General features: G+C 38.3%; 1 protein-coding gene across 5 annotated transcripts in view; it reads left to right on the top strand.

The window, feature by feature from the left end:
* LOC132065670 (DNA repair protein RAD51 homolog 2) overlaps window positions 1–26,917 on the top strand; it is a 28,328-nt gene extending 1,411 nt beyond the window's left edge. Inside the window, exons 1-13 of one of the 5 annotated variants that reach the window (XM_059459170.1) lie at window positions 93–486; window positions 587–700; window positions 787–939; window positions 1,171–1,274; window positions 1,357–1,420; window positions 1,964–2,019; window positions 20,510–20,590; window positions 21,104–21,163; window positions 21,280–21,371; window positions 22,917–23,036; window positions 23,865–24,008; window positions 24,746–24,832; window positions 26,694–26,917. In XM_059459170.1, coding sequence (XP_059315153.1) covers window positions 617–700; window positions 787–939; window positions 1,171–1,274; window positions 1,357–1,420; window positions 1,964–2,019; window positions 20,510–20,590; window positions 21,104–21,163; window positions 21,280–21,371; window positions 22,917–23,036; window positions 23,865–24,008; window positions 24,746–24,789 — 1,002 coding nt within the window. In that variant the 5' untranslated portion in view covers window positions 93–486; window positions 587–616 and the 3' untranslated portion in view covers window positions 24,790–24,832; window positions 26,694–26,917. Of the gene's footprint in view, window positions 1–92; window positions 487–586; window positions 701–786; window positions 940–1,170; window positions 1,275–1,356; window positions 1,421–1,963; window positions 2,020–20,509; window positions 20,591–21,103; window positions 21,164–21,279; window positions 21,372–22,355; window positions 22,468–22,916; window positions 23,037–23,864; window positions 24,009–24,745; window positions 24,837–24,986; window positions 25,351–26,693 lie in introns of those variants that run through there. The other 4 variants (XM_059459167.1, XM_059459168.1, XM_059459169.1 and 1 more) reach the window with 4 other exon arrangements.
* The last annotated feature ends 871 nt before the right edge of the window (window positions 26,918–27,788 follow it).

Raw genomic sequence — 27,788 nt, 5'->3', positions numbered from 1 at the left:
ATAAGCACTGAGAAATTATCTAATGCACGCGTGGAACCATCTATGCTGAGTGCGGAATGAGATCAAACAATTTTTTTTTTTTTTTTTTTTTAAGGTTGTTGGAGCATTTTCCCACAATGTAAAGTTGTCTCCGTGTGACCTATAGGTCACGGGTTCGAGCCATGGAAGCAACCACTAATTCTTGCATTAAGGTAGACTGTCTACATCATACTCCTTAGGGTGCGGCCCTTCCCCGGCCCCTGCTAACGCGGGATGCTTCATGCACTGGGCTGCCCTTTTCCCCTTTTCCCCCAAGCTTTTGTATCGTTATATCGACAAACACCAGGATAGGGTGAGGAGAAACCTTAATGAAGGGTAAATACTGGAACTAATCTTTAGATAGATTGCTGATTGTTGCTTTCATCTTTCAAGTGTGCATATGTGTTTGCTTTTCCTCATAATTAGTAACTTGGCGTAAATTTCACCTGGAAGTTTGGAACACTGAAAGTGAGTGAATCATTTTATGTTCCTTTTTTGGACCTTATTAACTTCTTGACACATTGCTTTCATGTGTTTCCATTAATTTATATTTGTTGTATTGTCTCAGGATGTATTCTCATTGACAGAATTTGAGTTGATGGAATTGCTTGATGTGGATTTAGCTGTAGTAACATCAGCGGTAGCACACATCAGTGAATTTACATGCCCTCCATACCAAACTGTAGGTTTATAAAGGCAGAATCTATGGTTGATTTCTTCAAAAAGAGATGCAAATTCACTTTTCCCCCCTGCTGTTCTGTGACTTAGGCACTGTCATTGCTGGAACAGCGTCGACAAAATGAAAACATGGCTGGCCATCTTCCAACTTGTCTAAAAGGTCTGGACAATGCTCTATGTGGTGGAATTCCTTTTGGCATTGTGACAGAGCTAGTGGGTCCAGCAGGCATTGGTAAAACTCAGGCATGATTATCTGTTTCTAACCTCAAAAAAGCTTGGTTTCTGGTCTTCTTTTTATTTGTTAGCTGGCTGGAACTTCGGATTGCTTGGAGTTTCTTCGGTTCTATTTGTTGTGATTGCAAGCTGAAAAGAAATGCCAATTGGAGTATATATATTGATACATTTGCATATATTTAAACTGTTTGTGTTGCCTTTGGCATATTTTTTATTGACGTATTCTGTCTTAAATTGCAGTTCTGCTTGAAGCTTTCCTTGTTAGCTTCTCTTCCTTCTAGTTATGGTGGCTTAGATGGTTCTGTAATTTATATTGATACAGAATCCAAATTTAGCTCAAAGAGGTAACTTTCAGGCTTTTGGTACTGAGGTTGCTGTGTTATAGGTGGAAATGATGACCTATCTATTTTTGAAGTGTCTCCCCAGGATGATAGAAATAGGATATAATAGCTTCCCGGAAGTATTCCACACCGAAGGGATGGCACAGGAGGTATGCAGCATATTGTCTAGTGCTTTCTTTCATAGACCAATTTCCGAAGTCTATGAATTGCTTGCCAGAGCGGTTTTATATTATTAACAAGTCTACGATCAATTATTTGCGACTGGATTCCCTTTCCCAAATAATTTTATTCTCCCCTTTGACTAACTTCATTCTGAAAGCAAGCCATGAAATCGTCATGGTAGGATGCAAGTTCTAGATCTCCTGTATCTTCTATAACTTGGTGCAACGATAATCATGACCATTTTCTAAGTTTGACTTTTTTCCTTGAATTATTGACTTGCAGATCTGTATAAACGCGTTTCTTCCATGTTCAAGCATGTCCGGATGTCTTAACTCACTGTGTCTCTAAAACAAAATGATGAGGGAAGGGGAAAAATATTAAAGAGTTGGACATTTTTTAGTTTTGAAAGTCAACTATGTCAGAGCATGTAGTATAGTAAAACCTTTTGACAGATACTGATGCACCCTTTAATGTTTTCTGGATATAGCATTTTGAAGAGCTTAGTGAGGATTTTCCCCTTGATGTTGCAGATGGCTGGAAGGATCCTAGTTCTAAGGCCAACATCACTTTCTGAATTTACTGATAGGTTAGTTGCAGCGTTACCTATGTTCTGTTATTCTGAATCTTGATGCAATACTTAATTGGCGAATGTTTAGATTCTGGATCTAATGTTGTAAGGAGTACGGGTTCATTAATGGAATTTAATTTTCTTTTTGTTCGTCTTCTTCTTCTTTGAAGATTGGCCTTAGTGTTTCAATCATTTCAATTGAAGATTAGGATGAAATGTCCAAAGGAGTTACATAGTATAATACAGTTGATTAGATGTTTGGGAGGAAAGCGTCTTTATTGGAAAATAATTTGTTTGGTGATGATATTCATGAACGTGGATACTTTACTGGTAAGTTAAAATTCCATATTCTCATAAATTTATCTTGAGCCGAGGGTCTTCCGGAAACAGCCTCCCTATCTTCTGAGATAGGGGTAAGGTCTGCGTACACTTTACCTTCCCCAGACCCCACATTGTGGGATTTCACTGGGTATGTTGTTGTTGTGGTTGTTGTATTCTCATAAATTTATCTTATAGGGAATTAGATGTTAACAGCCATGGATAAGCTTGATGCTACGAAAGAGATAATCTGGACAGTAGCTTGAAGAGGAAGCTAGAGAGAAATCTGTGTATGAAAATATGTTCTATTGAATTAGAATTGATCAAGTTATAAGTCTATAACTACCTCACACATTTATACATCTCAATAATCTGACAGCTATCTTACAGCTGTCATTTAACAGACTAGCTTAGTAACTAACTCACTCTAACAGCCTGGGTTAACTTCTAACTTAACTGTGGTTACATCAGCTTGTAACTAACTGTCAATCTCTCAACACTCCCTCAAGCTGATTGTATTCCCAGTTTGTTCAGCAAATATTCATGTTGAGCTCTTCCTAAGCTCTTTGTAAGTAGGAACATGATTGGTTCTAACAATTCCTTGACTAATTCTTTCTCTCACAAAGTGACGGTCTATGTCTATGTGCTTATTTCTTTCATGAAATATTGGATTTGCAGCAGTCAGAATTGCAGCTTTACTGTCACACATCAGATCAATAGGTAGCTTGATTTGAACACCAATTTCTTTAAACAATCCTACTAACCAGGTTAATTCAGCAATGCAAGAGGCCGTGCTTCTAAACTCAGCCTCTGCTGAGCTTCTTGACAGTTTCTTGTTTCTTTGATTTACAAGAGATTCAAGCTCCACCAAACTTGACTAAGTATCTAGTAACAGACCTTCTAGTTTGCAAACAGGCACCCCAATCTGAATCACAGTAGGCAAACAGCTGATCTGCGTTTTCAGCAGGCATAAACAACCCCAAACCAGGAGCTCCCTTGATGTATCTTACCACTCTGAGTGCAGGCTCCGTATGTGACATTTTAGGACAATGCATAAACTGACTTAACACTTGTACGGCAAAGGCCAAATCAGGTCTAGTCATGGTGGGGTATGGCAATCTTCCCACTAATCTTTGATAGGCACCAGGTTCTTCGGGTACTTCATCACCACTAGCAGCATCATTTGGATGCACTTGTCATACTCTACAGAGATTAGCTTCTGGTTCATTTCAAGTGGAGTACCAGCAGGTTTTGCTCCACTTAACCGTGCTTCTGAGACCAGTTCTAGTGCATATTTCCTTTGGCACATCACATCCCCTTATTGGATCTAGCTACTTCAATTCCCAAGAAAAAACTTAAGTCACCAAAATCTTTCATTTTGAATCTTTGTTGCAAATCTTCCCTTGCTTGACACACTAGATCACAACTATTTCCTGTGATCAGAAGATCATCTATGTACACCAGAATTATCACCAGTTCAGCTCCTGATCTCTTTAGTAAACAATGGATAGTCATAATGACTCTGAACAAAGCCCATTTGGACTAGAGCATCAGTCAGTTTCTTGTTCCACTGTCTTGGGGCCTGCTTGAGCCCATACAAAGATTTATGAAGTTTGCAGACCTTCTGATTTTCCCCGTCTGGCAAACCCTTTTGGAATATGCATATACACTTCCTCAGTGAGATCCTAAGTTGCTCGGACTCGGGTGTGGGTATCCGATACGGGTAAGGATTTGAATGTCGGATTCGGCAAAATCTAAATTTTAAGATTCGGGAGTGCGGGTCTAGGTATGGACACAAGTGCGAGGATTCGGCTAAGAAAATTCAAAGTTATAAAAATAGAGCTATAAGGAACACGACCCCTTGAATTCTTGGTTCCTCTCTGTTTGGCCTGAAACATGAAGCAACGAATATGAGACAAAAGGACTATAATATTGAAGTTATGTCATTTCCCATCTCTTAAATCTTTTGTATCTTTCATTTTGAGAAATCAAAATCTCAAATTTCCCCCCAAATTTGTCCATGGACCCCGGTCAAAGTATCCGAAGTTGGTTGACCGTATCCGAGACGTATCCCGCACCCACATCCACACCCATCCCGTGTCGAGACGGGTGTGGCATCAAAAGCGAAGAGTCCGCGCAACTTAGGTGAGATCACCATTGAGGAATGCATTATGCACATCCATCTGATAAATCATCCACTGATTAGAAGCAGCAAGAGCAACAATGGGCCTAGCTGTCACCATCTTATTAACAGGTGAAAAAGTTTCTGAATAATCTAAACCAGCCTTGACTATAGCCCTTAGCCACAACTGGCTTTGTACCTCTCAACCTCTCATGAAGCTTGGTATTTCACCTTGTACTCCCACTTGCACCCAATAGGGGACTTTCCATGAGGTAAGTCAACAATGGACCAAGTATTATTATCCTCCAAAGCAGCAATTTCAAAATTTATAGCATCTAGCCATTTAGGGTCACAAACAGCCTCTTCGAATGTTGTAGGTTCAGGAATACAGGAGTAAACAGACAAAAACACGTCTATATGTAGGGTTGAGGTGAGAGAAAGTGACAAAGGAAGACATAGGATAGACACAGGACTGACTTTGAGAAGGAACAAGAGTAATGTAGTCTTGAAGTCAAGCAGGAGGGTGTTTGAATCTGGATGACTGTCTAAGAGATTGCACTGATTGGGAATGGGGTGTAGGATCAACCAATGGGGGTAAGGAAGGATCATTTTCAGGAGGTGGAGGATCAGAAACAGAAGTCTCTTGCTGAGGAACAGGTGATGAAAAGTTTTGGGATGAGGAAGACTCCCCCTGTATAGAAGACTCAAAAGGGAAAGATCAAGGAGACATATCTGAGTTAGTGGATAAATCTAGAACAGGAAATAGTGGAGTCCCAGCAGAATGCATATGAAGAAAGGGAAAATCATGTTCCTGGAACACTACATTTCTGTTCACAAAGAAGGATTGAGAATGAAGATCATGGATTTTGTAACCCTTTGAGTCAGTGAGTATCTTCGGTCAAATTGGTATCTCGGTGGGTTCAATTGGTATCTAAACGATTCCAATTGGTATCTAAGCATGTAATTATGTTGTGTTACTGATTAGACCTAGTTCGTGTGGAAGAGCTACTTGGTTAATTTCTTAGTTGCGGAAGTGATTCGGGCATGAAGTGCATGCCACTGTGATGAAAGAGCAAGAAGACCAAGAAATCCAAGAAAACCAAGAAGAACAAGATTGAAATTTAAGAGCAAGAAAGTCCAAGAAGCTCAAGTTCGAAGATCTATTTCTTTCAAGAATGGGATTTCTTGTTTCTTGAATCCTTTTCTAAATAGGTTTCTTGTTTCTTGATTTATGTTATAGTAGGGATTTAATTTCCTATCATTAGTAGGATTTTTATCCTAGTTCTAGTAGGATTTTAGTTTTCTTTATTATTTTCCTTATAGAATAGGGATTTTATTTTTCTTGTTTTTAGCTATTTCCTTTCTAGAGTAGAATAGGGATTTGTAGTCATAAAGAAGAGATCCTAGGCCTATATAAAGGGTTCGCATGACATGTAATAGCAAAATTCTTGTTTTTATCATAACCCTAAATTTGCAATAGAGTTATTTTCTCTATTTAGTGTTCTTTATCCTTGTTTTTGGTTCCAAGCAAGGTGGTGATAGTCTTTACCTTGTTTTCAATTGCGTGTGGTGTTTTTTTATCACGTTAATTGATTTCAAGTGGTGACTTTGTTGGTTCTTGATTATTCAAGAACACATTTCTTGAAAAAAAATTCGTTCTATTTCATACCTAGAACCCTAAATTCCTTTCCATCGTTGTACCCTCAATATTTACTTGTTTTAAATGATTCAAGAGTTATTTTTATAGTTCAAATCGTAATCTTTCACGTCGTTTTGGAATCACCTAATTCCAAGACCTATAACTTGAGTTACGTCCGTTTCTTGAATCTGCCCATTAAATCGCTTCAAGAATAAGATCCTGGTCGATTGGTTCTTTGTTAACATCACGATCACATCAATTTGGTATCAGAGCACAGTTGAGGAGTATCATGGCTAATAATATGCAAGTAAGAAGAGGACGTTGGGTTCAAGAAGATGAAAGAAAAAGGAAATCTCTTTTCCTTACTAGATGTACCTCACATGGTAAGGTATGTTCGGTGATTATTGATAATGAGAGTCATATGAATGTTGTTTCTGAAGTGATGGTTTCTAAACTTGGCTTGTCAACAAAACCTCATTCATATCCTTACAGCATAAAATTTGAGAATGGTGGTGGCTTAGAGGTAACTTGTCAATGTCTAGTTTCTTTTTCTAGTGGCAAAATATATAAAGATATTGTTTGGTGTGATGTAATAAAGATGGATGCTTGCCACTTATTACTTGGAAGACCATGGTTGTATGATAGGAGTGCTAAATATGATGTATACTGTAATACCTATTCTTTTACAAAGGATGGGCGAAAAATCAATTTGGTTCCCTTGAATCCAAAAGATATTGCTAAAAACTCCAAGTATGTTGATGATTCTTTTGTGACCAAATTACAAATCATTGGTCCCATCAATGTGGAACAACAAACGAATGAGAAGAATGAATTGGATCCACAAGTTGAGGATTTACCTCCAAAGTTTGATGAGGATCCGTTTGAGCATCCAACCATTTGTGAGGTTGAGTTTCCCCCATTAAGGGATTTCAAAAAGAATATGGATTTTGTTTCTTACTCCACGCCAACCAAAGCAGTGTATTGCATAGGACCAATAGTGTATGAAGATTTGAAAGAGAAAGAGAATGAGTTGCTGAAAAAGAAGTCTATGAATGAGAGTTTAATTCATGATCTAGTTCGAGCAAGAATTATTCCTCAAAAGGTTGAATCTTTGCAAGAATGTGTAAATTTAAGATATCTTAATTTGATCGAGGTTAATGGCTATAATCATGTCAAATATGGGTGCAACAAAATCATCGAGAATTTGATTTATTTAAAGATTTTGATTTATTTAAAATTTTCGGCACTAACTCAGATGTTTCTTGCAAACACCACATAGACACGGGAGTGTTCAAGACTGCTAAAGGTCAAAAGGAAATAAATTTTGATCATGACTTATATTTTGAAGATCAGCTTATGATGACATGTTTGAGAAATCATGGTATTAAGTTACTACTAAGAAAGTGGGATTTAGTTCGGCCATATGCAAAGCTTTCTTTCAACATGATGAAGCTCTACGACAAGCTAGAAAAATGCAACTTAGAGCTTGGTGAGTACGGGTTGTTCCCATTTTTTTTTTTTTTTGGCTAATCTTTCACCATTTATGGAGCCTTTAGACTCTAGGATGAGTCTTTCTCAACAAGGGGAGAATGATGAAAGAGCAAGAAAACCAAGAAGAACAAGATTGAAATTTAAGAGCAAGAAAGTCCAAGAAGCTCAAGTTTGAAGATCAATTTCTTTCAAGAATGGGATTTCTTGTTTCTTGAATCCTTTTCTAAATAGGTTTCTTGTTTCTTGATTTATATTATAGTAGGGATTTAATTTCCTATCATTAGTAGGATTTTTATTCTAGTTCTAGTAGGATTTAGTTTTTTTTTATTCTTTTCCTTATAGAATAGGGATTTTACTTTTCTTGTTTTTAGCTATTTCCTTTCTAGAGTAGAATAGGGATTTGTAGTCATAAAGAAGAGATCCTAGGCCTATGTAAAGGGTTCGCATGACATGTAATAGCAGAATTCACGTTTTTATAATAACCCTAAATTTGCAATAGAGTTATTTTCTCTATTTAGTGTTCTTTATCCTTGTTTTTGGTTCCAAGCAAGGTGGTGATAGTCTTTACCTTGTTTTCAATTGCGTGTGGTGTTTCTTTATCACGTTAATTGATTTCACGTGGTGACTTTGTTGGTTCTTGATTATTCAAGAACACGTTTCTTGAAAACAATTTCATTCTATTTCATACCTAGAACCCTAAATTTCTTTTCATCGTTGTACCCTCAATATTTACTTGTTTTAAACGATTTAAGAGTTATTTTTATAGTTCAAATTGTAATCTTTCATGTTGTTTTGGAATCACCTAATTCCAAGACATATAACTTGAGTTATATCGGTTTCTTGAATTCTACCCATCAAGTCGCTTCAAGATCAAGATCCTGGTCGATATGTTCTTTGTTAACTCGAAGAATCACATCACACGTTTTCGGGCACGAGCGCCACGGCGGCCGGTTAGGCGGCGCGCCGTTACGGCTATAGCGGATATCCCACCGCCTTGTTGTAGCGCATCACATACTTCCTCCGACCGCCGGCTCCCCGCGGTCTCTCTCTTACCGCCCTAGCCGGGACCGTCGTAACGGTCGATTGACCGAAGGAATACGTAACCCGAGGACACACGCAGCCTTCCCCTATTTCATCAAACTTCCCCTGTTCAGCAAAAACCAAAAACAAACCAACAGATTTCACAACAATAGTTGATAAAAACAAGCCCGACAAGGGCGAAAACCATTCTAGTCACTATTACAAATCCAAAATACGAAAACCAAGCAAGAAAGATTGTCCAAACATCCAACTAAAACGAAACAAACCAAATAAAAGGGTGTCCAAAAGTAAAAGCCCTACAAGGGCAACCAAAAACATCATTATAAAAGAGGGAGAGTTTCTAGGCCATCATCTTGCTCGTCACATCATCATCATCTGAGCTGCCGGCATCATCACCCAGTCCACCCTGACCACCAACACCCCGAGGCACACTCACGAACGAGTACTGCTCCGAATCGTCATCATCCTCCATAGGAATCGGCGTACCGGGATACATTGCAGTCCACATCCCCTTGATACCCCTCCATGCTCGGATATGAACCTTATCCCGGGAGTTGTTCTTTGCTACCTCGGTGTCGAAGTCCTTGTGAAGCTCGTCGTGATCCTTGGCCAGAGTAGTATACGCAGTCTTTAGGGTGGAAAGTGACTCACCCCTCTTCTTCTGAGTATCAAAGTAACCTTTCATCTCCTCCCGAGTGACGAAACCCGCAGCAGCCCCTGATGAACTGGACCCGTCGGAAGGCATGGACATCTTCTGAAACATCGAGATCACCTCATCAAAGCGTGAGTCCATGTGCTCAAAAGGGCCCTGGATACGAGGGACCTCAGCCCCAACCTCATAATCAGCCCCATCCCCAGCCTCAATATCGGCTCCAGCTCCACTCCCTCCCCCGCCTGCATCATCCACCTTCCTTTTCTTCCTGCTGTTGACTGTGGTACCATGACCTTTCACCCGTAGTGGGTGAAATGGAGTATCGAATCTAATCCAATCATCTTCATCCTCCCTCCTCCCTGGGAACCTTGGCCCTCTTGCATAAAGTGATCAGCGACGAAAACATCAAACTCGCTGCACTATCCCTCAAGAACTCCCTCCGCTCATGAATTATCTGAGAGCCCACATTCACCGGCACATCATCAAGGACGCAAGCAACAACGAGAGACCTGGTGAAGGTCACATCATAGACATTCCTAGAAGGACGGATCCGGCGGAAGAGATGGCGAAGAGATTGTGCATATATTGGCGCACTTTGTTCACCACAAATGATCTATCCGGTCGCGTGAGGGTGAGGTACTGGAGTGCTCCAACCATCTGTCTGTAGAGGGTTGGATCATCAAACGTAGAGCTGTCACCTTTATGAAGCTTCACAGTGGTTGCCATGAGGGTGTTTAGAGGTTTACAGTGACTCATACCAGCTTTGGAGAGTAAGCCTTGAATATATTGAGCTTGAGACAATGAGAGACCAAGACGCGCTACGGTACACCCGAATACCAAGGAGTAATGCAACGGTCGAGGCCTCGGATTGAGAAGGTCTTTGCCAAGTACTTGAACAAATGAATTAAGAAAGGAAGTATTATTCCCTGTAAGAACAATGTGGTCAACATACACCAAGAGATAGCCAGCGACCCATTTATTGCGGAGGCGAAGAGATGGCTGAATATCGTCTCCCGCCGGATCCGTCCTTCTAGGAATGTCTATGATGTGACCTTCTCCAGGTCTCTCGTTGTTGCTTGCGTCCTTGATAATGTGCAGGTGAACGTGGGCTCTCAGATAATTCAGGAGTGGAGGGAGTTCTTGAGGGATGTTGCAGCGAGTTTGATGTTTCCGTCGCTGATCACTTCTTTATGCAAGAGGGCCAAGGTTCCCAAAGAGGATGAAGATGACTGGATTAGATCCGATACTCCGTTTCACCCACTATGGGTGAAAGGTAGTGGTACCGCGATCAACAGCAGGAAGGTGGATGATGCAGGCGGGGGAGGGAGTGGAGTTGGAGCTAATACTGAGGCTGGGGATGGGGCTGATTATGAGGCTAGGGCTGAGGTCCCTCGTATCCAGGGCCCTTTTGAGCGTATGGACTCACGCTTTGATGAGGTGATCTCGATGTTTCAGAAGATGTCCATGCCTTCCGATAGGTCCAGTTCATCAGGGGCTGCTGCGGGTTTCGTCACTCAGGAGGAGATGAAAGGTTACTTTGATACTCAGCAGAAGAAAATGGGCGAGTCACTTTCCACCCTACAGACTGCGTATACTACCTGGCCAAAGATTACAACGAACTTCGCAAGGACTTCGACACTGAGTTAGCAAAGAACAAGTCTCGGGATAAGGTTCATATCCGAGCATGGAGGGGTATCAAGGGGATGTAGACTGCAATGTATCCCGGTACGCCGATTCCTGTGGAGGATGATGACGATTCGGAGCAGTACTCGTTCGTGAGCGTGCCTCGGGGTGTTGGTGGACTGGGTGATGATGCCGACAGCTCAGATGATGATGATGCGACGAGCAAGATGATGGCCTAGAGACTCTCCCTCTTTTATGATGATGTTTTTGGTTGCCCTTGTAGGGCTTTTACTTTTTGGACACTTTATTTGGTTTGTTTCGTTTTGGTTGGATGTTTGGACAATCTTTCTTGCTTGGTTTTTGGATTTGTAATAGTGACTAGAATGGTTGTCGGGCTTGTTTTTATCAAATTTTGTTGTGAAATCTGTTGGATTGTTTTTGGTTTTTGCTGAACAGGGGAAATATGATGAAACAGGGGAAGGCTGCAGGTTCTGTACTTCTGCTTCTGCTGTCAATCAGACCGTTACGACGGTCCCGCTTCGGCGGTAAAGAGGTGCGCAGGAGCGGTCAAGGAGGAAGTATAGGATGCCGCTACAGCGGTGAGATATCCGCTATAGCTGTAACGCTACAGCGGCTGACTGACCGCTGTGGCGCTCATTACTGAACAGTGGCATGCACTTCATCCCCGAATCACTTCCGCAACTAAGAAATTAATCGAGTAGTTCTTCCACACGAACTAGGTCTAATCAGTAACACAACATAATTACACGCTTAGATACCAATTGGAATCGTCTAGATACCAATTGAACCCACCGAGATACCAATTTGACCGAAGTAGCACGAATAAAATGAAAAAAGGGAATTTTCGCTAAATGTCCTATAGCCTCCCATGGATGGGCACGGACGTCTACGTACCATTCCACGAGATCGATAATCTAGGCTCTGATACCAACTTGTCACGACCCATTTTAGGATCGCGCGGGTACCTACAATTCCCACCTCGGTAGGTAAACCCTTAACCCAAAACAAAATCATTTGCAAGTAAAGAACGAGATTCATTAATCTTCAAGTTATAACATAATCAAAATGCGGAAGTAAAACCAATATGGGCCCGTTTGGCTTAGCTTAAAAAAAGAAGCTTATAAGCTGAAAATAACTTATAAGCCAAAGAAAATAAGTTGGGCAACTTATTTTTTTTGGGCTTATTTTAAGTACAAAATGGCTTATAAATTGTTTTCAGCAACTTATAAGCTAAGCCAAACGGGCTCTATATGTAATAAAGCGGAAGTGTTTACAACAACTTTTAAATACACTGACTTATTTCCCATGACCTGATCTAGACTAGTACAAGAGCGACTAATTACAATGAAAATAAAAGACTTAACCTCCATCTAGGAATAAGATGATGGAGGTCTTCAAGATAGGCACCGCACACAAAAACCTGCACAACTCTATACCCCAAGAGGGATGTAGCAAGGGTAGTATCAGTACAACACTAGTACTGGTGAGCATCATAGGTTGACAATGGTTAGAATAACATAACAGTAATAGAATCGACAAATAAACATGGTAGGCGGTTTTAAGTCAAATCATAAGTATAAAATTCCACCCGTCCCAACACTATAAAGCCTTATCCTACTAACGCTCTTTTAGTAGTCCATTTCTTTAGCTCTTACCATTCCTCACATTCTAACTCAGCTAGCTTACTAATTAGGGAGCCATGCTCAAATACCGCGACATTACGACTACTAACAGGACCATTTCTACTCACAGTACCGCAAGGTCAACCTATCATTTATCGTACCCATAATTGGGTTAAGGATAACTCTCTCGTCATTCTAATATCCATCACTCACCCAAACTTTACAAGTCATACACATCCATATTAAGGTCACCTAGCACCACGCTTTCCCAATCCAAGGTCACAGTTTGTAGTTATAGCCTCTAAACCCAACTTTGCCAAGTCTTAGTACAACCAATCCGAACCAGTACATCACAATCATATCACAACAAGTCATCACCTATGTTATAGCCTCTAAACCCAACTGTGCCAAGTCTTAGTACAACCAATCCGAACCAGTACATCACAATAATACACAGGAAACCAAAAGGTACAATGCAATGCAATAACGTATGTATGATGAATGCAATGCAATAACGTATGTATGATGAACGTACATGCATACGCTCCGTACACACTCCGATAATGGAACATCACATCTCTACAAAGACAACCACGGGAGACCCGCAAAGTCCATGTACCATTCCCTCCGAAAATGACCTCGATCACGAGCACTCATTCATTCGGCAGAAGAGACCTGTAACGTGCACTCATTCCGCTCCGAAAACGACCCTGATCACTCGACTCTCATCTCTTTTACGCTCTAAGAAGACCTCTGAGGCTACACTCTCTCACTTATCACCATCACCATAACCATGCAATATCAATGTATCAGCGGAAATGAGTATGAACACAATGCAATGTAATATCAACAACCAACTCAATCCCAAACAGTACCACACAGAGCATACAAGTGATATCAATGATAAGGCTACACAATAAGCAACAATGGAACCACAATTCTCATCTCAATATCAATCAAGTAAAGTAAAATACCGCAATAGCATAGTCATGATATATAACTAGTTACAAATAACCAATGTTTCAACATGGCAACGAGCCAATAAGTAAATAGATCAAGATAAGTCAACAACACAACTGGGTGGCTAGCCCCCAAATCATACAACAAGGCCTAACCTAAGACAATATTCAACCCAGCCTCATACCCGAAGGTTTACATGCATTCTCCGACAATATCATCTAAACATACGTTTTGCTAATCGAAGTCTCACCATAAGGTAATCATAAATTCACAACTATATTAGTGCTACATAATAACCGCTACTTCTTATACGTTATCCATCCCAATCTCCGAAATCCTATACATGCATTCTCCGTTTCATCTAACACTCGTATATGAAAGTCTAACCGGAGTCTACCAAGAGAGGGAAACCGTAACCTACCTCAAGGCCGAACAGGTGCGCGAACATCCACTTGGACTCCATCTTCCATCTTTGTAGGGGAATTGTAGATCCGAGAGGTCTAGGAATGATGGATAAATTCAAGTAAGCAACAATTTAGGACTTTGGGGTCATAGGGGTAAAACCGTCATTTCTCAAATAATCACTCTAGATTCTCGATTTATTGCTATTTCACCTCTTTTATAGAAATCAAGGTTCAACTAAGTCAAACTTACCTCACTAATTCACATTCCTCATTATTAACACCCAATAAGTTAACCCATTTGAGAAATAGAAAGGATTTAGGCTTAGAACTAGTTATTAATCTAGGTCTTGCAATAAATAAGCCATCCTTGAGTTACTAATTACTCTAGGTCAACATACCATTTTTACCCAATAGTCTCTTAAGAATTTTGAGAAAGAACCCTCATTTAATGCTTTGCCATAATCATAAATGGTGTAGGAAGAAAGAAGGAATTAAAGGAAGATGAAATGAGGGATACAAGGAAGTTACCTTCCCAACATTCAAGTCTCAAGAAGCTGAAATTAGGACTCTGTGGCGGCTGAAACTTAGGGAAATGAAATATTAGGTCAAGTCAATAAATGGGGGCTTTAACGCTTCAGCGGTCGGGATACCGCTTCAGCGGCAGCGGTGCGGTGTTTTAACAATTATACATCTCCGCTTCGGCAGAGCACACTGCCGCTATAACGGCCTAACTGGGCCCGGTGGCCCAAATTTGATATTTTACACACAATTCGTAAATCGCGGCGACAACGAAACGGGTCATTACAGGAACAGGTGATGACAAGTTTTGGGATGAGGAAGACTCCCCTATATAGAAGACTCAAAAGGGAAAGATCAAGGAGACATATCTGAGTTAGTGGATAAATCTAGAACAGGAAACAGTGGAGTCCCAGCTGAGTGCATATGAAGAAAGGGAAAATCATGTTCCTGGAACACTACATTTCTGCTCACAAAGAAGGATTGAGAATGAAGATCACAGATTTTGTAACCCTTTTGAGTCAGTGAGTATCCCATGAACACACTAGGGACAGCTCTAGCAGTAAACTCATCAGTTGTCTTAGTAGGGGAAGCATAACTAAGACAACCAAACACCCTTAAATGAGACAAGGAAGGAGGGTGCAAATACAGCAACTCAAAAGGGGATGTGTAATTCAGAGATTGTGAGGGTATTCTATTGATTAAGTAAACAACAGTAGTAACACATACCGCCCAGAACCTCAAGGGAATACCACCTTGAAACCTTAAGGATCTAGCAGTATTCAGAATTGTTCTATGTCTCATTTCAACTGCACCATTCCTTTGGGGTGTGTAAACACATGAGGTCTGATGTAAAATGCCAAGATTAGATACTAAGGTTTGGAATTCAGTACTGAGGAATTCACACCCGTTGTCAGTTCTCAACAACTTTGACAGTAGTAGAAAACAGATTAATTATTCTTCTCAGTATGACCTCAGATTTGAATTGAATCAGAAACAGCCAAGTGAACCTAGTGTGATCATCTCTACAGTTACAAAGTACCTCTTATTACAGTAAGTAGGAACTCTATATGGTCCCCATATATCACAATGCACCAAATCAAAAGAAGACTTAGAAACATAATGTAACACCTCGGGTCCTTGGACTAAGGTACGACTCGTATTAAGAAAGTAAAACGAAACTTATAAGGTTTCACGTTTTTGCGAAAGTGGCCGAGGGGCCTCCTTCGGGCAATTGTAACCTTTTGATTAGTTGGGAATTTGGAAAAATGCCCTTAATTTGGTACGTGGAAATATCTTTCCATCCATATAAAGATCAGGCCAAACAGAGATCGGAGCAAGAGGTTGTGAGCGTCACAAAAACACTCAGAGCAGCAGGCCATGCACGTTGGCCACGCGTCAATGTAATACTCTGTAAATTCAGAATAGGTGTGGATGTGTTAAATAAGTGTTAGTGTGGCATTTTGGACGTGTAGTACTGTCGGGATGAGTTTGGGTGTAAATAGTTGTTTTGGAATCAAGACAAATAGTGAGTTGCTTAAGATTCGATAGAATCGGCTAAGTTTACGGCAGGTCTGCCTTCCATCCCGATTTTGTGAAGATCCATTGAGAAATTGAGAAAACTCAAAACATGAAAGTTGTAGCCCTTTGAAATACCTTTCCAATGATATATTGTGAAGCCCGAACAAAGCTTTGTACAAAGAGTTATGCCCATTTTACTGAAGGCAGTGCTGTGACACCTTCGCGTTGCAAGGGTGGCGCGAGCAGAAGCCTTTTTTGGCCAAATTTTGCCCTTGTGCGGTAGCCCTGCGACACAAGGGTGGCACGGGTGTCATATTTTTCCAGGTTACATAAACGACCTAGAAGGAGATAGAACTCGTCCCAAGCCTCAAGAACTCTTCAACGTAAGTATTAGTGATGATTCTAAGTTGATTTCAATTCCCCAATACTCTATTAACATGATTAAACCTTTCAAATCCATAGATATTCGATTGAGACTTGGTTTTGGACGAAAGAACCCTAGAATCCGAATTCTAGGGAATTGAACGTCAAAAAGGTAATATCTTCATCCTTTAATTGATTATAGTTTTGTATTGATGATTATAGACTCTAAGTTCATGAGATATGAGTTGATGAGTTTGATAGAAAAACATCAACAGTTGTAGGTTTGGGTTGTTGATTGTTGATTATTGATTAAGGGTGTTGTTTATCTTATGGGTGATGAAGAATGATATCAATTATAGCAATATGAGATTGTAGAATCATCTAAGAGCAAGAGAATGGGTTGTTGGGTGTAGAAACACCATTAATGAAGGTTGTGGAGCTTTATGCCCACCAAGTGTTTGATAAAATGATTAGATGACCAAGGCATGGATATTATTGTTAATATGGAATCCCTTTGACTTGTATTGCTATAGATTAAAGTTGAAAGGGTTGACGAACGTTGTATTATGCTCAAAAGCAGGAAGTGTTGAGGTATGTGAGCCTAACTCTCTACGTTTGGGAATGTTTATGATTCTCACTGCGTCCCATTCTTTATGACTATTACGAATTACCTCAGAAAGTAGTTATGCCTTAGTTCCATGTATAGTTGTAGAACTTCTATTGTCTAAATGACATAGTTTCTTAATTCGTTGATAATTATCATTCCGAACACCGTGAACTCATTACGTAATCAGTATAGGCTCGTGTTCAATATCCCATGAGCCTCAGTTATGACAAATCAGTTTATTATGAATACATGTCTCAGTCTAGTTCTATTCAGTATTCCAGTATCATGTAACTCAGTATGATTCAGTATTTCAGCATCATGTATTACAGTATGATTCTCAGTTCCTGATTTTAAATCCCTGAATGTTGAACACCTGTATTTGGGCCTGAGGCCGTAGTTATGTATACGTATACTTGGGCCTGAGGCCGTAGCTTGTGCACTTATATATTGGGCCTGAGGCCGCAGCTTATTTACTCAGATAAACAGGTGGTTTCTCATTCAGAACAGGGAGTACTTATGTTCAGTTTCAGTTTACAGTTTCCAGTTTCAGTTTCAGCATTTATTACCTATTTGTTCTTTCAGTTGTTTTACATACCAGTGCAATTCAAATGTACTGACGTCCCCTTTTATTTCCCGGGGGCCTGCATTGCACGATGTAGGTACAATTTTACAGGTTGATGATTCAGAGCGCTAGGATTCTCGTACCAGCTATTTGGTGAGCCCCAGTTCTTTCGGGGCATTATCATTACTTTACAGTCTTTCAGTATTTACAGACAGTCAGTGTTTTCAGTACTTCATTAGAGGCTTCATAGACTAGAGTAACAGCTAGACAGAGTCGCAGGCTTTTCATGTTAAGCAATGTTGGCTACAGATATGTTTCAGACTTATATTAGTGTTTTCGCACTTTGATTTATATCATTCAGACTTTCAGTATATCAGCATGTGTTAGTTTATTTTCCGCATTCAGTATGTTATGATTTAGTCAACCAGTTGGTTCGCTCTGTTACATGTAGTCAGGCACCGGGTGTCGTGTTACGTCCAGGTCCAGGTCCAGAACTCATGTTAGGTCTATAACTTCCACTTGAGATGGTACCTCCTGTGTAACTATTTCCAGATCCTGAACTACTCGCTCCTGAACTGCTGACTTTGCCAGAGTTCATTCCTCCTCTACTACTGAAGAAAGCTGCTCCTTATAAGAGTTCAGTAACCTGAATAGTCTTTGTGAAGTTTGCTAATGATCGTTGGCTGTCATGATCTATGATCACTGAGTAAGCTTTATTGAGTGTTTGAGTGGGAGACATTATTAAAATCTGGCTTCTAGAGTGAGAGTAATTTCATTTAGGCACATGAGGAGTTGTAAAAGTCTTTGGTATCCAAAGTGTTCTGAGTATTTCCGGGATTCAGGACATTCACACCCTGGACAAGGCATGAGCGCATCAAATTCATCCCACAACTCCCTCAGTCTAGAGAAATAGTCAGTCACAGACAGAACTCCCTGACTTAAAGTGACAATTTCTCTGTGCAAATAGAAAATTCTAGATCCATTCACTTTATCAAATCTCTCTTTGAGATCTAACCACACTTTATGAGCATTTGAGGCATATATTATGCTGCTCAATAGCTCTTTACTCAATGCACTCATTATACATGGCAACACCACTGCATTCACCTTTTCCCATTGCTCATGCAGTGACTTATCAAACTCATTGCTATGTCTACCATCGACAGACCCTGATTTGCTTTTTCCTTTTAAACCTAAAATCATAGATAGACTCCACAATGCATAGTTATCAGATCCAATTAACTGAAGAGAGATGAGAGAACTACCTGGAGTATCATTAGGTTGAAGATAGACTGGATGATTGTGACCAATTTCTACTGTCCGATTATCAGAATTGGTGGTTATAGCAGCTACATTTGTTTTATTTGATTCATTTCCAATCGCCATTGATGAATTAGAATTAGGTTAACTTCTCAAGCAAATCCTAGCTCAAAAATCACTTCTTCTTCTACAACCGCGAATCCTTCTAGCAGTGAATATGTTGAATCAAAGTCTCTTGCTTCGATTACAAATCTCGATCAATGTAGACTCGATTAGGTTGGCTCTGATACCATGTTAACAGCCATGGATAAGCTTGAAGCTATGAAAGAGATAATCTGGACAGTAGCTTGAAGAGGAAGCTAGAGAGAAATCTGTGTATGAAAATATCTTCTATTGAATCAGAATTGATCAAGTTATAAGTCTATAACTACCTCACACATTTATACATCTCAATAATCTGACAGCTATCTTATAGCTGTCATTTAACAGACTAGCTCAGTAACTAACTCACTCTAACAGCCTGAATTAATTTCTAACTTAACTGCGGTTACATCAGCTTGTAACTAACTGTCAACCTCTTAACATTAGAGTTGCAAAAAAAGGAGTAAAGAAAGAAGCTGCTGCTGGATGTCAATACTGGACAACAAACATGCATAGTTTATTAAGACAGAAAAATGCATAACTCTTAAAATGAAATATAAAACGACGGAAAAAATAATTAATGGATGATATGTGTTGATAATTATTTTTTCAACACAGATTTTTTTTTTCTGAAATAGGAGGATGATAAAAAATAAAATAAGATGCATTTTTTTTTTCTGAAATAGAAGGATGAATATGTTTGATCAAGATAGAAGAGCTGAGAGCCCATCTCATGCTTTTAACATCATAATTTCTTAAGGGTCCTTGGTATTCAATTTTGACGCCACATTATGTGTAAGATGGAATAATTGGCTATTTTGTACTATGTATGCCATCCCCTATTAACAGTTCCACAAACTCAGTATTATCCATACTGAGGGTAGATAGTATTGTCAATACAGAAACAGTTCACCAGCAGTCAAATAATGTAAGATCTCTTGCTTATGGTGTGAGGGATTCAATCCAAGATATTGGAAAAAGTTATAAAAAAGGGTTGGAATGAAAAAGTGAATCCAATTGGGAGTCAGATATAATGTTGTGTTAAAGCCCGTATATCTCCAATTTTACAAAACCAACCAAACATCCAACGACCAATGTATATTATGTTCATAATGCACGTATTTTATTTAGTTCCTGTATGATAATCTCTTTTTCCCTCTGTTTGATCTTACTGTCATTCAAAACAGCCTCTTCTTCAATAAAGTAATAATTCATTAACGCGTTGAGAAAATCCCGGTATAGAAAAAGTAGAAAATCTACTCAAAAAAGTGGTTCTTTATAATGACACATAGTCAACTATATTGACAGGAACATGGGTGCACCAAAAGTTAACTAAGAACAAAAGACAAGTCCTCAGCTATACAAAATCGTTTTTTGCTCCTTCAAAAGCTCTTGTATTCCTTTCCCTCCAAAGTACCCACGTAAGAGCCAAAGCAGCCACTTCCATCCTCTATGCATTTCTTTCCTTCTTCTGAAACCCCAGCTGAACATCACATGCTTAATTTTGGCCGACATTGACTGCTATCTGAAACACCCTCTTACTTCTTTGCCAATTAAATTCTAGCTTTCATTTTGACGCTTGTCCAAGTTGTAAGTATTGGAAATTTTTCGTTTTTATGAATTATTGTCTGTGTGTTTCTGTCAGCTTGCAGAAAATCAAAGTTTCACTGTTTCTACACAATGTGAAATTGCTGATCATTGACAGCATGGCTGCTCTTCTTTCAGGGTAATTCCTTTTTCACTTTTCCTGTGTAATTGCTAACATGTATTTCCTTTTGGAGTACAACTTCTACTGGAGTTATAAACTTTACACCCAGTATCCACTTGAGAAAATTGTAAATATCTTGGTAGTCCATATAGCATTTGATCTTATCATGCTGATTTTGACCTGTCTGAGTACTTTTTGATTTGTGCTCTTAGGTTGTATACAAAAATAATATATTAAGAGGGTATCAGATTCTGGTAACCTCAATGAGAAATTTTGGGTCTCAATACATTACTGTGTCTATGAATTCATGGTAGACTGTTTTTGTTGGTGTATATTTTATAATTTCTTTGATCATGCGAAAACAGAGCTTTGACATGTAGTACTCAGAATCCGCTCTTTGCAGTTGGTGTGATTTCATGTTATGGGCAACATTGGTTTAATAATTCTCTGAAAACTCAATAGCATTATACAGTTTTCCACATTTTTCTTTTTCACCATATTGATACTGGTGAACTTTTCACTTATTTTCAGCGAAGTTGTGCAAGGGCCTCAGAGGCAACACTCCTTGGGTTGGCATATATCATTTATTAAGTGAGAAAATTTTCTTTTGAATGAATGCGTAGGAAGTATTTCTTTCTTCTTCCCCCGACCGAAGCTAGTGATCACTGTTTTTGCCTAATCTGGTGATGTTGCTTTGCCATTTTCAGATCAGTTGCAGAATTTTCACGAATTCCAGTAGTAGTGACCAACCAAGTGAGATCTCAAAGTCGCGATGAAACTTCCCACTATTCTTTCCAAGGTATTGTGGTATCATCAGTCTTTGCTTATATTAATAATGATGGAAGCTTTCCTTTTAAAAAAAAATAATAAAGAAATACATTGTGAACAACGGAAAGGATCATTGCTATCATAATCTGCTTGGTTCCATTTCACTAAGGCATGTCTGCTTGTGGATTCTTCCCTGAAATTAATTGGTAAAACATGTTCGTGTGCTTAAGTTATGAGGATTTATTCATTCGAGAAAATAGAGATTTGTGTTTAGATTTTTATAAGATTCTGAATTGTATTAGATTGATTAATCTCCAGAATGAAACTAGATTGCAATAGTCCTAAGCTCAAAATTACAAGGGAAAACTGGGGTTCAAGGAAACTAGATATGGATAACCTATAATTACAAGGGAAAACTGGGGTTCAAGGAAACTAGATATAGATAACCTATCCATGAGCTTCCACCGAAAACAACCACATAGAGCACTGTAAAAGAAGAGAAGAAGAAGTGAAGAGAATGAGAAAAGAAGCAGAGGAGTGATAAACAAAGAGGAAATAGTGAATTTCAGGTTTTGTATTTTACCCAATTCCACAACTGATCCCTCTCTTGTTTGTCCGCATATATGGAATAAGCTGAACAATCTGGGCCCTCAATTCAATCTATCCCATCCATACATCTTCCACAAGCTCACCAAGTTACCCCTAGCTACTAGTCTGTTACATAAAAATGAAGTCACCCTACTCTTAGCTAAAATGTGTCATCTCATAGCTTCCCAATTGAACTCCAATTTGTCCTAATTTAGAAAGTCTACTGCCAGCTCATTACATTCCTTCTGCCTTTGGAATCATGCTCGATCTCGACCATGCTGTTGCGTGATAAGACTCTGGAACCTAAGATTTACTTACCTTCCAGTCTTTCCACGTTGCCTCTTCTGGAGCTAAATTTTCCCATTGGGCCTCTTCACTGAACTTCCATTATTGTCTTTCACCATTTTCCTTTGTCGTATTGCGATAGGTTGAGTCAAAATCTGTCCATCTGCTCCGGCCTAATCTTTCTTTTCAACAACGAAATATGAAATATAGGGGGTAGCTGAGAATCTTGGGAAATTATAGTCTATAAGCAACAGGTTCTACCCTTTGTATTACTTCATACGGCCCATAAAACTTTGGACACTGTTCAAGTAGCCGACATTCGTTGAGAAAATGGGTTTGTTGTCTCCTTATATAATCTTGGGTAATCCTCGCAATATGAGCTAGCTTATGCTGGTTGAGTTAAATCCAATGTCCATTTTCTTAATATGGTATCAGACGCAGACACATTCCTATTCTTATTATTGGTTTACCCAATATTGAGCGCCCGTGTTATGTTGTCTATACTCCAGATATCCAGCCCTAGGCATGCTGGAGGGTGGTAACCTATGAAATTCTCGACCAACTTTGCAGAATAAGCAAGCTTTACAATTACATTCTATCTCTTCTCTCTAATTAACAGTCTGTAGGACATGGGATACTATTACTTTTTGAAATATGAAGTATTTTTTTTTTCACAAAAGATGATGTAGAATATCCTTTTCAGAAAAGAGCATGGTCGATAGTCCAGAAGCTGCCCCAAAACTTGATTCTCATCTTGTTGCTGCTTTAGGGATCCACTGGGCTCATGCTGTTAGTATTCGTCTTGTATTTGAATCAAGATCAGGTTAGATCTTATTTTCTTAGAATTGGCAATCCTGGATTTTTTTTGCGCCTTTCATTCTTCTCTCTTCTTTATTCCATTGATAGGAAAATTGCGTGTTTGTGGTACTGTTATTACATTTTTATTTGTTGTTCCTTAACCGACTAGATGCTCTTCTAGATTTTGGTTATCTGAAAAAAATACTGCAGAAGGATTATACAAGGGAGAGGAGTTGATTGGTGTACAATGGATGGTGGTCAGAACCGGTCTCTTCAATAAAATTTATATCAGTGTATTTTTTAGGACATTGTTACTCCGAGCTTAGGCCAAAAGCCAGTACCTGATAATTAGGCTAAGCTAGCTGATCTACCTTAATATATTTGTAATACAGCAAATAATCCAGGGATATAGCTGGAAAAATCTTCGTTATCAGTTAAACTGTACATGATGTGTGACATGTATCATTATTTCCTACCGTAAGAACTTTTAGAGAAGAAAATAAAAGATTTGGAAGATAAGATATCCATGGAAGTTATTATTTGTCTTGCCATAGGTCCTATTTTGTGTTCAAAATGCTTAGACACTAAGGCAGAAGTAACCTCATACTCATTTATGCTCTCAATTTTTATAGGTTTAGAGGTTTTTGATCCGTTATCGCTGGTTTCACAATTTGAACTGATAAATTGTTGCGGTGGTTCATAACTTCTAAGAACGATGCAGTTGGAGTCTCCATATAGAGCTTACAGTTTTTTTCTTTTTTCTTTTTCTGACTTTAGCTTTCTGATTCTCGAGTAGACAGCTGATTAACATCGATGAATGAAGGAATTGCTGATGCTGTCTTCCATCTTTCAGGTCAAAGGTTTATAAAGTTAGCCAAATCTCCACTATCTCCGCCTCTTGCGTTCCCTTTCAACATTATTTCTTCTGGGATTTCATTGCTTAATGATGATGGAGTGGAAATGCAAGGGCCAGACATACACGCAATAAGTTGTCAAGGTCTGATTTAGTATACTGCCTTTTTGTTTGTCGGTGGGGGTCTCTGGTTTAGTGGCATTATTTCAGTTTGGTGGAGCATGTCAAATACATATCCGTAATATAAAAATGAAGACATGAACCCAAGGGTTTGGCCTAGAGGTCAATGGATTGAGAACCATGAGGTCTCAAATTCAAATCCCAACAGAGATAAAATCACTAGATGAATTCTCTCATCTATTCTAGCCTTGGGGGCCGAGTTACTTAGTACCTGTTTATGGTGGGAGGTGGCAGGTATCCCTTGGAAATAGTCGACGTTCACGGAAGCTTGCCCAGATACCAAAAAAAAAAAAAAAAAAAAAAAAAAGAAAAAGGACACAATCTCAAAAAGTGAAAGGAAGAAGCAAATCACTGCTAAAAAAGTTCACGCACTGTATGCGATTTAGTTTTAGTTCACATGGAAACGAAACTTTAAGAATGCCATCTTGAAGACAAATAGCAAGTGCCCTATGTTTTGGTCTATTGATTGGAAGTTGGAATTTCTAGAGTTCCTGTCTAGCACATTTTATCTATTCTCCCTGTTTGAGTTATAATATCCTCCAATTGCATAAGTTCAGAGTCTCCAAATTTAGCGCACTATTCCAAAAATGTCATTTGATCATAGGTTGCTTCTTTGGTAACTAACATTTTCTTATTAATCACTGATCATATGTTTAGTTTTTATTAATGATAATCCTCACCAATCTCTATGCATAATGCAGGTCACAACGATGTTATTAATTTCGGTACTGAAATGATGCATTGAGCTCCAGAAGCAATGCTACCTTGTCCAATGTATAGCCCTATAGGTGTGTTGGTAAATTCTTCTTATACTGGCACATTCATCTTTTTCTCTGAATCCTCAGACTTTCACTTCGTCGGAAATCTTAAATCCCTCGGTCATATCTTTTTTAGGTGTAAATTCCATCGATTGACGAACTAAATATGTTTTGATTTTTAAAGGAAGCTTCAGGTGGTCCTCTATGAAGTTCTTCAAGTTAGAGGTTTTACAATGCCCTCCGATCCATTTTGCAGTGCTCTTTTTGACTGCCATACTGGCGTCTAGCAGTTGCAATTCTTATATGTGACTGAAAGGATGTTGTTTTGCTTCATTAGTTATTCTATATGACTGCTCTGGCTTGCTTCTGTGTCACATGTAACAACATAGTTAAATATTATACTTAACTTCTGTTATATGTTTGATGGACTTATATTATACACGTCTGGCAGGGCAAAGAATTTTACACTAATATTGTAATCTAACTAGATATAGAAAGTTGCTAAGCAATTTTTCTACTTTTAAAGCTCATATTTGAGATTTACCATTGCTTGTAGAGTTGTGGTTGACTTTATATAGCCTGGATACATGTATAGTTTCTTAAAGGATTTTTATTTTTTTTATTTTTTTATTTTTATAGATATATACGGATATAAATTCATATTTACCATAACTAACGGTACCATTTCATTTATTACACTAGCACAATAACTATACAAAATATATACAACCTACAAGAAATTCTACAAATTTAGGGCCTGTTTGGAAAGCCACCTGGTAATTGGAATTGGTGTAATTACTAGGGTACTAATTACACAGCCTAGTAATTACACAATAGTGTAATTACAACGACTTTTGTTTGTCATAACGTAATTACGGTGTAATTACAAGCGTTGTTGCACAAGTGTAATTACAGTCGCTTAATTTAAAAATAAAATTTAATTATAAAAAATTTAAAATTAATATTTAAAATATTGCCTTTATAAATGATATTAAATTATTTATTTAATAACACATTGTTTCTTGAAAATATATTAATTAATAATCATATATTTGTAACAAAAATAATTGATATATATTTTTCAAATTAATATTTAATTTTAATTAATTATAAAACTTAAAAGAAGACTTTTTTTGTGAGAACGTCATGGATTGGATGTTTGACAAAAAAATAATATTAATAAATATAATGCCATAACATTATTCAAATGTTTGACACAAAAAATCCATCAAATATAAGTGAAAAATTTTAAAATTGAAAATATTAAATTCAAAATCCAAAAGAAAAAGTTCAACATAATATCAAATATACGTAAGTTCCAACGTAATATAAATAATTCAAAAGAAAGGAAAAATATAAGTCTATAACCCCATTCACAATGAAATTCTATTTTTAATAACGTCACCCGTTATATGTAAGTTTATAATAACTCATTCTTTATATTAGGTGTAATTTCAAATATTAGAATAATAACACGGTTATGCTAAATGAATAAAATAAAAAAATACGAGAATTATGAAATCACAAGAAGTAAAGGTTGGGAATGAAAAGAAAGAAAATGAAAAATAAATAATATAAAGAAAATGAAAAATAAATAATATAAAAAGAAAAATACATTTTAAAAAATAAAAATAAAAAAGAAATTAAAATAATAGAAATAAAAAAATATTAAAAATCAAAAAAATTAAAAAAATAGAAATAAAATAAATTAAAAATAAAAATAAATTAAAGTAAAAAAATAAACAAACTAAAAAGTAACCCTGTAATTACAGAGTGTAATTACAATTCTTTAGTGAGTGTAATTTTGTGTAATTTCTTGCGTAATTACACCCAATTACCTGGGTGGCTTTCCAAACCGGCCCTTAGTGATTTTGTCTTCTCTTGTATAGAGGCCTCAGTCGCCGTTGGCCCCATCCTACTTGTTGGTTGTCGCTGCTTTGCTGAAGAATCATCGGAGCCTCTCTTTCATAGCTTTTTCATTTCATCGTTGTCCCTATCCCACCCATCGACTCTGTCCCCTTCTCTTCTCTTCATCGGAGTTTTCTTTTTTGCCGGATTTCATCTCTGATCTCTCCATGTACATTTGTATATCATTGTGTATCGTTGGATGCTATGTGTATGTCAAGTGTAAATGTTAATATATTTACGAAAGATATACTGATGACATACACACTTACGTGTCATCATTGATCATACATACTTGCATGCTGTGTGTATGTTCACTTTATGTACAGTAACATACACTCAACATTCATCAAACATACACCGGACATACAGTGAGATGCGCTATACATACATTCATCTCCACCTTTAGACCACCACAACTATCATAACCACCATCACAAACCACTATAACCACCCATTCCATTATAACAATACAAAAATCGAAGAAGAGAGTTTCATTTTAGATCTGGACAGATTAATTTGTTCTCCAGCAAGGAACTGCGGTCTATATATATATAAGCAGCTCAGCCATGAAAAAAAAAAAAATATATATATATATATATATATATATATATTAGAGATTTAAACCATCAAAACAGCAACAAAAATAGCTTCAACAGCAGAATAATTACGGCCCAATACCTTCGTAGCTATCCCAGTTAGTTTATTACCTGGTTTGGCCCATTTTGCCAGGTTTTTGTATAATCCTAGTCCCAACTTCTCTTAGTTGTTCCTTTTCTCTCTCCTCGCCGCCGCAGCAACCCACGGTCTGTCGTCCTATCTCCGCTGACCAGAAACCGCTGGCGGCGGCTGACATCTCTATTGCTCTCAGTCGCGCTCTTTTCCTCTCAACAACTTCAATGGTGGACTCAGTTGGATAAATGAACAAGGTTAAAGCTTTTTGGCACTCTTAGGTTCATGACAAAGAAAATTGGAATCTCAACATGAAATTGGAGCTCTCTTTGTTGGTTCCGTCAATTTGATGCATCAAATATGGTGATCTCATGGCTATAAGAAGAGGGACGATCGATATTCATTTTTA

Source organism: Lycium ferocissimum, chromosome 7, assembly GCF_029784015.1.
Source record: "Lycium ferocissimum isolate CSIRO_LF1 chromosome 7, AGI_CSIRO_Lferr_CH_V1, whole genome shotgun sequence".
NCBI classification, from domain to species: Eukaryota; Viridiplantae; Streptophyta; class Magnoliopsida; order Solanales; family Solanaceae; genus Lycium; species Lycium ferocissimum.
The sequence above is the reverse complement of the archived record's forward strand: the minus strand, read 5'-3'. Positions and strand labels throughout refer to the sequence as shown.